General features: G+C 40.7%; 3 protein-coding genes across 9 annotated transcripts; 2 read left to right on the top strand and 1 right to left on the bottom strand.

Annotated features, from left to right (window-relative positions):
• Positions 1-1,238: 1,238 nt before the first annotated feature.
• Positions 1,239-3,592, top strand: LOC4816765 (transmembrane inner ear expressed protein). Of its 4 annotated transcripts, XR_001451364.2 has the most exons (5): positions 1,749-2,001; positions 2,372-2,636; positions 2,701-2,853; positions 3,178-3,302; positions 3,418-3,592. XR_001451364.2 is itself a non-coding variant. In XM_015181175.2 (4 exons), exons 2-4 carry the CDS (start codon positions 2,516-2,518, stop codon positions 3,504-3,506), a joined length of 363 nt encoding a protein of 120 aa, XP_015036661.1. In that variant the 5' UTR covers positions 1,239-1,385; positions 2,372-2,515; the 3' UTR covers positions 3,507-3,592. The 4 variants fall into 4 exon arrangements, 3 of the variants coding, with proteins under 3 accessions (XP_015036661.1, XP_001356037.2, XP_033235406.1); XM_015181175.2 differs by lacking the exons at positions 1,749-2,001; positions 3,178-3,302 and adding an exon at positions 1,239-1,385; XM_001356001.4 differs by lacking the exon at positions 3,178-3,302 and having other exon boundaries at positions 1,735-2,001.
• Positions 3,593-3,708: 116 nt separating this feature from the next.
• Positions 3,709-10,583, bottom strand: Arpc2 (Actin-related protein 2/3 complex, subunit 2). Of its 4 annotated transcripts, none has more exons than XM_015181174.2 (9): positions 10,487-10,583; positions 9,955-10,041; positions 7,965-8,058; positions 7,798-7,897; positions 7,544-7,730; positions 7,268-7,488; positions 4,610-4,701; positions 4,441-4,550; positions 3,709-4,379 (listed from the first exon to the last, which is right to left on the bottom strand). In XM_015181174.2, exons 2-9 carry the CDS (start codon positions 10,026-10,028, stop codon positions 4,352-4,354), a joined length of 906 nt encoding a protein of 301 aa, XP_015036660.1. In that variant the 5' UTR covers positions 10,029-10,041; positions 10,487-10,583; the 3' UTR covers positions 3,709-4,351. The 4 variants fall into 4 exon arrangements, with proteins under 4 accessions (XP_015036660.1, XP_015036658.1, XP_015036659.1 ...); XM_015181173.2 differs by having other exon boundaries at positions 3,714-4,379; positions 9,955-10,409; positions 10,487-10,581; XM_015181172.2 differs by lacking the exons at positions 9,955-10,041; positions 10,487-10,583 and adding an exon at positions 8,129-8,184.
• A 1,543-nt stretch (positions 10,584-12,126) lies between these two features.
• Positions 12,127-13,707, top strand: LOC4816669 (uncharacterized). Its single transcript, XM_001355999.4, has 2 exons — positions 12,127-12,739; positions 12,804-13,707. Exons 1-2 carry the CDS (start codon positions 12,202-12,204, stop codon positions 13,610-13,612), a joined length of 1,347 nt encoding a protein of 448 aa, XP_001356035.3. The 5' UTR covers positions 12,127-12,201; the 3' UTR covers positions 13,613-13,707.
• The last annotated feature ends 390 nt before the right edge of the window (positions 13,708-14,097 follow it).

Here is a 14,097-nt window from a genome sequence, read left to right on the forward strand (position 1 = left end):
TATGTGGCCAATTCACAAAATGTACATTTTTTACACCTTTTACACACACCCACGGGCTTTACGCTCACGCTCGCACACACTGGCCCGTTTTTCTCTTTGCTTTTTCGCTTTTGCGAACACCTCTCCTCTCGTCTCCTCTCCGCTCCACTCCTCTTCTCTTCACACCACTCCACCTTCACGGCAGCAATTCGGGAGCGTTGCCCGTTGTTTTTGTTTTTAGTGGTACACCATAGAGATTTTTTTTTTGGTAATGTAGGTTAGCTCCATATCCTATTTTCTTGATTCCTGCTTGACTTGACGGATGCTTGCGGGGGATTTTCCTGCTGCATTCATCCGCAGCAGCTGCACGTTACCAAATGGGTGTCTCCCATCAACATGGCCCACATGGGCACAGTTTTCGCATGAAACATTTTTCACTGCCTTCTGCCCGTTTTCAATACCAATATGGGTGCATTCGGAAGGGGCGGAATGGATTCCCGATATTCCTGCCTTTACCCTTCCTTGTCTCTGCTCTGGTTTTCAATAAAACTTCATGGCCCTATTACATATGTACTCCGTGCACACTCACACATACACACGAACCCGATGCGAGGATATAACGGTACACAGTTTTACTGCCTCTTCTCACCAACAGAACTGAACTGTGTGTGTGTTGAAAATTTCTCTCTTTGCTTTTTCAATTTTTTTTTTATTCGTTATGTTTTCTGCTATACTCAGCTACTATTTTTTGGCTTTTCTCTGCCTTTTCTGCGACGAGCAGTGTGACCGCGAACTTATCGTTAAAATGTACCGTTCGACCATCAGGAATATACCATAATATACCGTCCAATTTTAAAAATATACCCTAAATATACTGACGAGCTCAAGTTCTATTATACATATTCCTTCAGTTTTGATATTCCCTCCAATATTATGACCTAGATAAAACATTTAGCCATGCCCACGTAATTTTATCCAATTAATGAACCTATTTTCTTCTTAACTAGCTTAATTAAAATACTTGCTTTAATTGGATTTTGCCTAAAAAAAGGTTTTAGCAAACAAGGTCAAAAAAAATAAAACTTAATAGAAAAATCGTTCCAATTCCTCAATTTTGATATTCCGTTGAATAATACTGACTAAATAAAACCATTAGCTCTGCCCAGACAGTTTCATCCCATTGATGAATAAATTTTCTAAGTGATTAATTACTTATAAGTACTCCCATTTCCTGCATTTTGACTAAAATAAGGTTTAAATGAAAAAGGTCAACAAACAAACAGTGTCAACGTAAGGAATGCGCCGTAAGTGATTATGGAATGTAGGGACATTGTTGAGCTGAAAAGGGATATTGTGGCGGGGAAAAAAGACCCACCAAACTTAAGCGCTTGGAATAAATAATACACGTAAGTACGATTTGTGAGCGAAAATTCAAGAAACCTGCTTATGGAAGTTTCCATACCCTTTGTTCTTTGAAATCTTTGAAAATATACCATTATATCCCGAAATACCGGGCTCACTCGTTCCTCTAACGGTAATGTTCCTGCCCCTGCGCACAAACCGGCGAGTCTTTTCCCCGACTATTGTGAATGGCAATTGTGTTGCCATATGCAATGATGTTCCAGTAGGGGTCCTGCACCTATCGTTGTTCCGATAACATTAGTAACGTAAATTTAGATTTAAATATGTTTCTATACCCATGTACTCGAAAAAAGGGCTTGTTACATTAAAATTGTAGCCTTAGGTTGTAAATGTTGACTTTTCCGATTTTATATTTACTGCCCTTTTATCAATTTTTGCTTTTAGTTTAAATTAAATACAGTCATTTGAATGGTCACTCTCCCCTAACGCAATTCGAGTAATTGCAATCACACACATAATTCCAAACGCCCTCCCGAAGCACGCCAACCACTAAATGTCACAGTCATTAGACTAAATTCTGGCGTCTCCGGATACCGCCCAGACCCCTGCAGCTACCATCCCAGCGCCCAAGGATCCCATCAAATTGGGTGTGACCAGCAGGTGGCCGCATAACCGTCTAACCGCCTAACTAACCATATATGCATGTTGTCTTCGCCGTGCTCCAGCTTGTATGCAGAGCAAAAATTACTTTACTGTGTCGTGCTGTTGAGGCACGCGGCGCGATGCCGCACCCATTTTCTAGGTCTCGAGTCGAGTTTGTTGTCATTTTCGCTTTCATATCCATATCCACAGGCAGAGCCACAGCCACGTCCACATCCACCAAGGGAGGACCTGCTAGTTAAATATCTAGCATTACATTTTTACGTTCCAGCTTTCATTTGGGCGGTGTGAAGGGGAGCTATTCTGTTTCTTTGTTTGTTATTTTACAAGTTTGCCATTTTCCCTATCCCACTCCCGTCCCACTTATTAGAATACCTTGCGTGGGTTCCAGGCACCGGGACCCAGCTCGTCTAGCGTGGGTCCGTGGACAGCAGTCTGCACTGGATAGGCAAAGCAGCCAGACGTACTCGGGAGTAGGATTCGTTCGTATCGCAGTTCATAAATCAGCCAAAAAATGGATGATACAGACTTCCGTGATGTAGACCCGAACGAGGTTTGGCTGGAGAAGGTGACCATTGGGGGGTTTCGCGTTTGGCACATAATAGCCGCTGTCCTGGGAATACTAATGGGAATCAGTGAGTGGACACGAGACTCCAGTGCTACCGGATGTTGAGCATATTATCTATCTTTATCTCTCAGTGATTATGGTCTGCTGTTGCATCCGATTCCGAATACCGCGCACCAAGCAGGAGATCGAGGCGGACTATCAGCGCAAGCAAATCACTAAGAAGTTCCGCGAGAAGCTCCAGCAAATTAAGAACTCGGAAATGGACGACATGGACCTACAGAAGGGTGAGGAGCCGCCGCTACTCTAAATCTGCTTTAATACACACTCCACTCGTATACGAGTATACATATATAGAAATATATACATAGCGTAGAAGTTTTGTGTACCAACTGTCCCAGTTTTGTTGTCACCCTTATGCGGCCAAGCCCTTTTCCTGTCTGGTCTCCGCCGCCTCATTTTCCTCCTCCTCCCACACGAACTCACGCATTTGTATATACAAAATGAAAATGATAAACGATTCCTCGAGCTGGACCTGCTTGCACGCTAGTTACGAGAATGTTACTCACTCTGTCATGTCTCTCTATCTCGCTGCCACTTCTCTATCACAGCACTTGCTTACATCAAACTGGAACAGTACGATGATCCCTAAGGGCTTGTAAATTCACTAGCACACTGTACAAACAATTGGAAGTACCCAAGAACTAACCTCTGTATCCCAAAGAACACTGCCAATGTAAGTAGCACAGCCAACCCAGCCATTACTCGACTAACTAATGCCATCAGCAATATTTCTCTTCATCGGTTCTGTTCTGCTCTTTTCTTTTCGATTCCATTCCGTTCCATTGCAGTTTGTGCCCGAATCCAAAGCGATTTCCTGAATCTTCAGGCGAGCGTGGAGAGCATGAACGAGAAGCAAAATGTTAAGTTTAAGATCTAGATACGAAACTGTTATACTGTTATATTGTGCAGCGGATGATGAAACCTATACTTTACTCCTAACAACATAAATACTTATAAACTAGACAAGCAGTGAATTTTCATATTGAAGAACATTAAACGTACGGGTATCGTGAAATCCTAACGACGATTAAACGACCAAGCAAACAATAAAGCTCGGGGATGCAGTAAAACAAAAGTTCTTTATATTGCAAATTGGGTTTCTCGTTTTATTAATTCAGTTTGCTTTTTGCTTTCTGCTTTTTGTGGTATCAAAGGTTCGTTAATAATGTTTTGTTTGCAGGATTATGTTTTTAAATGCGTTTTCTACACATACGTACATATAGGCTAGTGGGGACAGCGTTTTCCACAATTGCGACTATATAACAAGTTGTTGGCATACCGCATCGCACTCGACTCGTTTGGTCTGTTATGACATGACATTTTTCAATGCTTTTTGCACTTAAGTTTAGTTGATTTATTAGTTTAAAATGTTGCTTCTCTGCTGTGGCGCCGACTCGGCTAATGACTGTAACAAATTTGCTGAGGCTGACGCTGACACTGACACTGACACTGACGTTGACTCTACACAAAACACTCACAAGTTTACCAATTATCAATTATTTACGCATAACTATTAACTCTTTGTTCATTATGTTGCTGAGCTTACATTTAGCCTTAACTTTCCGTTTCAAATACTTTCTTTTTTCTACTATTTGTCTTTCATGCTCTGCTGGGGTTTCCATTGCTTTGCCGAAGCAAAGCGTATGTTCTCTTTTGCATTTCAATAGACAGTTCATTTCTTTATATTTATGTATTTAAAAACAACTAAACATACTGCACGCATCATTCCATGCGTTTAAATGTTCTCCCCCTGCAAAGGAAAGAATAAAATTAGTACAGCCGCAGAAGACCTTGGCCCTGTCGACACTCACGTTATGGTTTTCTTCTCCGTATTCTTGGGCTCAGGCCTGGCACGATTTAGCACCTTGAGGAAGTCCGAGGTTTTTGCGCGCATGCGGGAATGAATGTATGCCTTTGAACACTGTTATAAATAACACGGTTAATACTGGGTAAGTTCTCGCCAATTCAGATCATACGCACCTTGATGTGGTAATGCAAATAATCTCGGAACATGTGGATTAGATTGATGGTATTGTCCCTCGTTTCTTTGTTGGTATGCCGAGGGAAGAGCACTGTTATGTAAAAAGTAAAAAAAAACAAGAGTAATGGATAAGTGGATTTTTCGGAATTGCATTCGTCCTTAAAAACAGTTTCATCAGCATTTGACAGGCAGATCAATTGAATTTCTCAAAATATAGCACTCTTAATATGCCACTTTGACTGTTTCACAGTCTAAGGGCTATTGTACACGAACACAAGTCGTCTGTTATAATATGAGGGATTATTCAGGATGCCGTTCGTCTATCTGGTTACTATCGGAGTATTTGAGACACAAATCTGAAGTTTGGTTCAGAAATATGCCACTTTGGCTCCAGGAAAACAATACTGTATAACAGTTTAAGGTCTATTGTACACGAACACAAGTCGTCTGTTATAATACGAGGGATTATTCAGGATGCCGTTCGTCTATCTAGTTTTTATTGGAGTATTTGAGACACAAATCTGAAGGTTTGTTCAGAAATATGCCACTTTGGCTCCAGGGAAACAATGCTGCATAACAGCTTAAGGGCTATTGTACACGAACACAAGTCGTCTGTTATAATATGAGGGATTATTCAGGATGCCGTTCGTCTATCTGGTTACTATCGGAGTATTTGAGACACAAATCTGAAGTTTGGTTCAGAAATATGCCACTTTGGCTCCAGGAAAACAATACTGTATAACAGTTTAAGGTCTATTGTACACGAACACAAGTCGTCTGTTATAATACGAGGGATTATTCAGGATGCCGTTCGTCTATCTAGTTTTTATTGGAGTATTTGAGACACAAATCTGAAGGTTTGTTCAGAAATATGCCACTTTGGCTCCAGGGAAACAATGCTGCATAACAGCTTAGGGGCTATTGTACACGAACACAAGTCGTCTGTTATAATATGAGGGATTATTCAGGATGCCGTTCGTATATCGTGTTATTATCGGAGTATTTGAGACACAAATCTGAAGGTTGGTTCAGAAATATGCCACTTTGGCTCCAGGAAAACAATACTGTATAACAGTTAAAGGCCTATTGTACACGAACACAAGTCGTCTGTTATAATACGAGGGATTATTCAGGATGCCGTTCGTCTATCTAGTTATTATTGGAGTATTTGAGACACAAATCTGATGGTTTATTCTGAAATATGCCACTTTAGCTCCAGGAATACGATACTGTAAACATTCTAACGGCTATTGTACACGAACACAAGTCGTCTGTTATAATATGAGGGATTATTCAGGATGCCGTTCGTCTATCTAGTTTTTATTGGAGTATTTGAGACACAAATCTGAAGTTTGGTTCAGAAATATGCCACTTTGGCTCCAGGAAAACAATACTGTATAACAGTTTAAGGTCTATTGTACACGAACACAAGTCGTCTGTTATAATACGAGGGATTATTCAGGATGCCGTTCGTCTATCTAGTTTTTATTGGAGTATTTGAGACACAAATCTGAAGGTTTGTTCAGAAATATGCCACTTTGGCTCCAGGGAAACAATGCTGCATAACAGCTTAAGGGCTATTGTACACGAACACAAGTCGTCTGTTATAATATGAGGGATTATTCAGGATGCCGTTCGTCTATCTGGTTACTATCGGAGTATTTGAGACACAAATCTGAAGTTTGGTTCAGAAATATGCCACTTTGGCTCCAGGAAAACAATACTGTATAACAGTTTAAGGTCTATTGTACACGAACACAAGTCGTCTGTTATAATACGAGGGATTATTCAGGATGCCGTTCGTCTATCTAGTTATTATTGGAGTATTTGAGACACAAATCTAAAGGTTTGTTCTGAAATATGCCACTTTAGCTCCAGGAATACGATACTGTATAACAGTTTAAGGCCTATTGTACACGAACACAAGTCGTCTGTTATAATATGAGGGATTATTCAGGATGCCGTTCGTCTATCATGTTATTATTGGAGTATTTGAGACATAAATCTGAAGGTTTGTTCAGAAATATGCCACTTTGGCTCCAGGGAAACAATGCTGCATAACAGCTTAAGGGCTATTGTACACGAACACAAGTCGTCTGTTATAATATGAGGGATTATTCAGGATGCCGTTCGTCTATCTGGTTACTATCGGAGTATTTGAGACACAAATCTGAAGTTTGGTTCAGAAATATGCCACTTTGGCTCCAGGAAAACAATACTGTATAACAGTTAAAGGCCTATTGTACACGAACACAAGTCGTCTGTTATAATACGAGGGATTATTCAGGATGCCGTTCGTCTATCTAGTTATTATTGGAGTATTTGAGACACAAATCTAAAGGTTTGTTCTGAAATATGCCACTTTAGCTCCAGGAATACGATACTGTATAACAGTCAAAGGACTATTGTACACGAACACAAGTCGTCTGTTATAATACGAGGGATTATTCAGGATGCCGTTCGTCTATCTAGTTTTTATTGGAGTATTTGAGACACAAATCTGAAGGTTTGTTCAGAAATATGCCACTTTGGCTCCAAAAGTTGATTCGAAAAATATAAGCTGTTATAAGAATATTGATTCTGCAAAATGCTGTGATCACCGACAAGACTACAAGATAAAACCGCAACAAATGATTGGACGCAAGTGCTTAACCTACCAAATGTGACATAGCCAATGTTGTCGCCTACTCTGGCATCCGTGTTGGCCAATTCCAGGGGCGGTTCTCGGTGCGTAAAGAGCACTTGTGGGGCTGTGTGAGAAGCACGTCGCCCTTCTCTCAATTCCTGCATAAATACTTTGCCAATTACGACGTCGTCCTCATCACGGAAGATAGTGCTGAAAACAACGGTGACACGATCTGGCTTCGCTTCCACGTACCTATGGATGAAATGTAGTTGGTCAACAGGTTCTTCGGGTTTCTAATTGGTCTTACAAAGTCTCATCGTTGCGGTAGTTAATTACGGCACGCTTTTGTCCTTCTTCTCCTTGCTCCTGGTAGTCGAAATACTTTTCAAAGACGGAGGCAAAACAGTTGCGCTTCAGCAGTCCAATTCTCTTTGCAATTTGCTCCCAGTCCTCGGGGATTTCCTCCAGATTTATAAGTACAGAAACGTTGTAGCCTACCAAACGCAAAGCAATTAATTAACAGTAGAAACAAAGAACTACAGCTCGGTTGCGTGCACAAACCTTCTTCTGTGTCAGTTAGCAGACTGCCATATTCACGCTTCAGCAGCTCGTCAGCCCCATGCTCTTGCAGCTGTTTGTAGAACTTTAGCGATATGCTGATCTATTTTAGCGGAGGAAACCAACGATCAAGAGAGTTCGCTCTGAACCGAATTCGCAGGAATACTTACCCTCACTTTTGTTTTATCGTTATTCACATTTGAAATGTGATAGAGTACGCCATCGAAGTCAGCTATTCGTATGTCTATCGATTCTGGCTTCAGTCTGCAAGAAGAATTTCAAAGATAACATTCAGTTCGACTACTTATAAGTATTAGTCATTACTACCACACACCGCAGTACCTTATCGGCAAAATAGTACACACATTTGTACATACAGATGTATATAAATAGATTTCCATTAATCTGTTTTTGTTTGAAAACTAATTATACAGAATGTATGCAATTCACATCTATTTGCGGAGAATTCACACACAAGTTAGGAACATCTAAAGTATGTCACATTATAGCTCCGACTAAACTCGATTGGTTTTTTTTTTATACGAAAATCTTTAATAAAATACTACTATTTAGAGTATGAAAGACACCAAGGTATTTTCCGAAATTCATATGCCACTTTCCAGGAAAACGAGCCTAAAGGTTATTGTACACGAACACAAGTCGTCTGTTATAATATGAGGGATTATTCAGGATGCCGTTCGTATATCGTGTTATTATCGGAGTATTTGAGACACAAATCTGAAGGTTGGTTCAGAAATATGCCACTTTGGCTCCAGGAAAACAATACTGTATAACAGTTAAAGGCCTATTGTACACGAACACAAGTCGTCTGTTATAATACGAGGGATTATTCAGGATGCCGTTCGTCTATCTAGTTATTATTGGAGTATTTGAGACACAAATCTGAAGGTTTGTTCAATAATATGCCACTTTAGCTCCAGGAAAACAATACTGTATAACAGTTAAAGGTCTATTGTACACGAACACAAGTCGTCTGTTATAATATGAGGGATTATTCAGGATGCCGTTCGTCTATCATGTTATTATTGGAGTATTTGAGACATAAATCTGAAGGTTTGTTCAGAAATATGCCACTTTAGCTCCAGGAAAACAATACTGTATAACAGTTAAAGGTCTATTGTACACGAACACAAGTCATCTGTTATAATATGAGGGATTATTCAGGATGCCGTTCGTCTATCTGGTTACTATCGGAGTATTTGAGACACAAATCTGAAGGTTTGTTCAGAAATATGCCACTTTAGCTCCAGGAATACGATACTGTAAACAGTTTAAGGTCTATTGTACACGAACACAAGTCGTCTGTTATAATACGAGGGATTACTCAGGATGCCGTTCGTCTATCTAGTTATTATTGGAGTATTTGAGACAGAAATCTGAAGGTTTGTTCTGAAATATGCCACTTTAGCTCCAGGAATACGATACTGTAAACATTCTAACGGCTATTGTACACGAACACAAGTCGTCTGCTATATTATGAGGGGTTATTTAAGATCTAGGACTATGTGTACTACTAGCTGGCGGGTGATGCTTGGTTACTGCTCAAATCAGCGTGCGGCACGTCGTTGGTCTTCAAAAGCTCTTCCTTGAATAGGATTTTTGCACTGCAGTCGGGCTCGAACCCAAATATGCAAATAGATACGCGGATCTAAGAAGCCCTAATGAGCTTTACAAAATTTGACGCCCTTCCCCACTTTTTGGAACATGATTTTATTGGGGTTTCAACGAGATTCGTTATATTTTTTCCGACTGGCGATGAGTCATGTCCAGCTGGGTCGACGCATGGACGCAGATGATGCACAAATGATTCGATAAACAAGCTGTAATGAATTAACAAATGGGATGCATGGATAGGAAGAGGGGATCGGGCAGGGGCTGTATCAGTGGCAAGTAAGTATGTTGGATTGTACATATAGGGAGAGCGCTCGCTTGACGAGTGGATGAGTGTACCAGCGCTGGAACTACACCCGAACTTTTACTCCGAGCTAGAGCTAGAGTATACGTACGGACTGATAAAGAAATCGAAGCTGATAACACGCGGTAGGGAGTGCAGGAGGAGAGGAAGTACATACATAGATAAACCAAAATGGTGGAGCAATAAGGTCACATTACTGCCTTACAGTTATGTGGAACACTCACCCGGCCTGGGCGTTGCGGTATTTGACAAGGAGTGTCTCCTCTATAATCCGATTATTGATTTCCAGCAAGATCATGATGAGCGGCGGCCTATAGATGATATTTTTGCAGAATTAGGTTGCTCTAATGCAAGGCGATGACAAATTTTATGACGTCGACTTCTTTCGCCGCTCACGGAGCTGCGAATGCGGTGGTTCTTCGTGCGGTAACTGTTTCTTTCTCTGCCAGAGGCGCGCTGTGTGTGGGGCGCTGCTCCAACTCACCAACACAGGCACATTCCGCGTGTGAGCAGTGTGTGTGTGTGCGCAGCGTATTTAATGAATCAACAACAAAAAATGGGCGCTGATGTCGGCTTTTTTGGTCGTCTCACACACACACACACACACACGCACACTACAAAATTCCAACACACACAAAGCCGCAAAGCTCTGACACTTGCAAAAATGTGTGCTCTTTTTCTGTTTCACCCGATAAAAAAAGAGTTCAGTTCAACACGATTTTCTTGCTTTATGGAATGGGTTTTGAGCGTTAATACCTTTAATTTAAGACAAAACGTGGGTATAAAGTCTTGTCTTGTAGGTGATATTTAGTGTGACCCTTATCATTAAAATATACGGCCTGACCGTGAGAAACATACCGAAATATGCAGTCTCATTTTCAAAATATACCGTAAATATACTGATTTTATTCCGATTTTATTCAATTTTACATATTCCGATTCTGATATTCCGTAAAATATTACTAGCTAGATAGAATATTTAGCCATGCCCACATAATTTTATCCGATTAATGAACTTATTTTCTAATTGACTGGTTCATTTTAAACACTTGCTTTTATTGGATTTCTATATACCGTTGAAAATGAAATTTAACAGATTGATGAAATTGACAAAATGTACCATTATATACCGATTTACAGTAAATATACCATCGGTTCAATTTCGACCTAAAAAAATACCGGTATTTTTCGGTATATTAAGCAATTTTTCGGTGTATTTAAGATGGTAAAAATGTATCTGCAGAATACACTCCACTCTCTCAAATTTAAAAAGCGTTTCAGTCAAATTATATTTCTACTTTCTATACTTTATTTTGCCTATAATAAATAGATTTAATATAATTTTTCAGTCTAGCAAAGCTGTAACACACATAATATATGAAAATATGTCTAAAATTTATAAGTTAATATTAAGCTGATATATAAGAAAAGTGCTTAAATTTACTAGATCCAAGCAGCAATGTTAATTTCGTAGAATTCCACAAATTGTATTTGGGCATTAATGTAAGCACAGTCATTTTTGATCGAGTTGAGTATACAATTAATGAAAAGGTTGCATATTAACGAGAAGGTTTTTAAACTTCTCTCCTTCCTAAACCCTGAAGACATAGTCAAAGGCCAATTATCAGATTTGCATGACCTGTATAAAAGATTTCCTCAACTTATTAAAGATCCGCAGGGAAACGATAATGAATTTGTCCTCTTAAAAAATTATGAGGTTCTTTTTAATTTATTAAAAACACACAAAAGTCCTGTCCATTGCTCTGAACCGAAGATTGAAAATCTGACGATAGTGATATTAGTGATTAGTATATTTATTATTATTAATAAGTCTTATTAAGACTTAAGATTATTAAATGAAATGAATGAAACATTTATTTCGAATAGGCCAATCATGTAGGAAATAGATTAACCAATCGTATAAAATTATGTGGGCATGGCTAAATCTTCCATATAGCTGATATTCGACGGAAGATCAAAATTGAGGGAATCGTCGTATTTGTTGAATCGGTAATGGCCCGGTTGACAACACTTAAATCCTTGTCGCTCACATTCAAAAAAGTTAGATTTGGCGCGCACCACTCGTAACCAGTCGATAGTATCGATAACGGAACTTGAATCGGGTGAATGTGGTCATCGCTACTTGTTTTTTGTTTGACTTATTTCGCTAGAACCTTTTTTTATGCAAAATGCAATAAAAGCAAGTATTAAGAATACACCAGTTAAATAGAAAATTGATTCATCAATCGTATAAAACTATGATGGCATGACTAAATGTTCTATATAGCTAGTAATATTCGTCGGAATATCAAAAACGAGGAATATGTAATATAGAACTTGAATTCGTCAGTATATTTAAGGTATATTTTGAAAATGAGGCGGTCTGTTTCGGTATATTTCTGAGGGTCGGACGGTATATTTTATCGATAAATCCGCGGTCACACTGCTAAGATTAAAAATTAAAACAACAAATGGATGAAAGCGAGCTAATTAAGTTAATAAAGAACTGCCCTATCCTGTACGACAAGGACAGTGCACGCAGCGTGAAAAATGCAACGCTGAAAGACGCAGCATGGAAGACCATATCCCAGAAGATTGGCGCCTCAGAGCGAGCCTGCATCACACGTTGGAAGAGCATTAGGGACCGCTTTGGAAAGGAGTTTCGTCGATTCCAGGAAAACCCTGAAGTGCCTACTTACTGGGACATGTTTCCGCACCTGCTGTTCCTCAAGGACCACTACAAGCACGGCCTGGTCAGGCACGAGAGTCTGGAGGGGATTAAATTTGAGCCCAAAGTGAGGAGGAAACGCAACTACAGATTGTATGAGGAACATGAGAAAAATCCTAAGGCCGAAGAGGAAGACTGCAAAGATGATATACTAAGCGAGCTGATTGAACTCGTCAAAATGCATCCCGTTCTGTATGACAAGGACCAGATACGCATTTCCAAGAACCTGTCTGCCAAGAATGAGGCTTGGCGGGAAATCTCGGAGAGGTTGAATGTGTCGGGTGAGTGGCTGGACGCGTGTGCATATGATTGGGTACTAATATAGTTTATAATCTTTCCCTTTAGAGGAGATCTGCTTCAAACATTGGAAGAAGTTGCGCGAACGATTCGCGCGAGAGTATCGCAACCAGCAGATTGATCAATCGACGCCCATTACCTGGAAGCATTTCAATGATCTGCTCTTCTTGGACAAGCATTTTCGTAAGGGAGTTCCCCTGGTCATAGAGAATATGAAGAAGCGAGGACGCCCACCAAAGGCGAGCAATCAGACTGGCCTTCCCGACAAGCAGACGACTAGCGTCGGCTTTGTGAATGGGGAGCAGATCTGGGGCGCCGACTATCCCTACAGCACAGATAATGATGAGCAGGATAACGATCTCGAGCTGTCCTACGATGATCCGGACGAGATTGAGTTTGCACCAGAACCGGAGCAAACGACTGCCTACGATTTCATTCTCCCGGAGACTGCCCCCTCTCAGCATTTGGCGCCGGATGTGAGCGTTGAGCTCTTACCCTACAACGAGAGCTTCGACCTGGCTAGGGAGAGTAGCACTGTTGAGGACGTGGGCATTGCCACAGAGGAGGACACGCCTGCCGCCACATCTGGCAATCTGCTCGACCATGTCATATCCAACATGGAGACTGTCCTTCAGCAGTCTCGGGAGCTACAGGCGCAGCTCCAACACGAGCAGCAACGTCCCCCCGCGATTAAGAGCCTGTTGGCCAAGGCTCAAATGCTGCTGGACGGCCTCAGCCCGAAAGATCGGTCGACTGCAGTGCGACAGATAGGGCTGTTCGTGCATCAGTGCCAGATCAAGGCACTGGCGGGGGAGGAGATCGAGGATCTGACTCCTTACCAAGTATTTAATTGTTAAGGTGAGTTCGGAAGTTTCTGAGCTTTAGATTTAAGAGACAATGCTTACATTTGCCAATATAAAGTTTAATGGAGATGTGATATCTCGATATATTGTTTGAATTTTGTTATCGAATACCAGCTGTTTCTTCGATATCCGCCAGAGGGCGCTCAAACTTTCAAAAGAAACGTTACTCGCAGTCGGAAACTGAAAGAAAACAATAGCACCCACGCCCGAACATTAATTGCAATTAATAACGCTCACACACACACAGCAAACACTCAAAAAACGCTTAAACAAATCGCTGGGCATGCAGTTAAACGCGAATGATTTTAATTCGCTTAGTTTCCACGCTCGATTCGCACGCTGCAGTTGTTGGCTGGTCCGCTCTCCTCTTGTGCGTCAAAGAGCCGCCAAAACATTTAGAATTATTGAAATAATAAACGGACCACGCCAGCCGCACAAAAGCGCTTTTTAAGTGTCTGCAAATGATATTTGTTGCTCGC

Source organism: Drosophila pseudoobscura, chromosome 4 (genome assembly GCF_009870125.1).
Source record: "Drosophila pseudoobscura strain MV-25-SWS-2005 chromosome 4, UCI_Dpse_MV25, whole genome shotgun sequence".
Classification (NCBI taxonomy): domain Eukaryota; kingdom Metazoa; phylum Arthropoda; class Insecta; order Diptera; family Drosophilidae; genus Drosophila; species Drosophila pseudoobscura.

What these genes read in the sequence shown, in the direction of transcription:
- LOC4816765 (XM_015181175.2), top strand. Translation starts at nt 2,516, where the DNA reads ATGGATGATACAGACTTCCGTGATGTAGACCCGAACGAGGTTTGGCTG. An exon ending in GGGAATACTAATGGGAATCA is followed by an intron (nt 2,637 to 2,700) that starts GTGAGTGGACAC and finishes TTTATCTCTCAG; the next exon opens with TGATTATGGTCTGCTGTTGC. An exon ending in CGACATGGACCTACAGAAGG is followed by an intron (nt 2,854 to 3,417) that starts GTGAGGAGCCGC and finishes GTTCCATTGCAG; the next exon opens with TTTGTGCCCGAATCCAAAGC.
- Arpc2 (XM_015181174.2), bottom strand. Translation starts at nt 10,028, where the DNA reads ATGATCTTGCTGGAAATCAATAATCGGATTATAGAGGAGACACTCCTT. An exon ending in GCTAACTGACACAGAAGAAG is followed by an intron (nt 7,731 to 7,797) that starts GTTTGTGCACGC and finishes TGCGTTTGGTAG; the next exon opens with GCTACAACGTTTCTGTACTT. An exon ending in CATTGGCTATGTCACATTTG is followed by an intron (nt 4,702 to 7,267) that starts GTAGGTTAAGCA and finishes TTTACATAACAG; the next exon opens with TGCTCTTCCCTCGGCATACC.
- LOC4816669 (XM_001355999.4), top strand. Translation starts at nt 12,202, where the DNA reads ATGGATGAAAGCGAGCTAATTAAGTTAATAAAGAACTGCCCTATCCTG. An exon ending in GGAGAGGTTGAATGTGTCGG is followed by an intron (nt 12,740 to 12,803) that starts GTGAGTGGCTGG and finishes CTTTCCCTTTAG; the next exon opens with AGGAGATCTGCTTCAAACAT.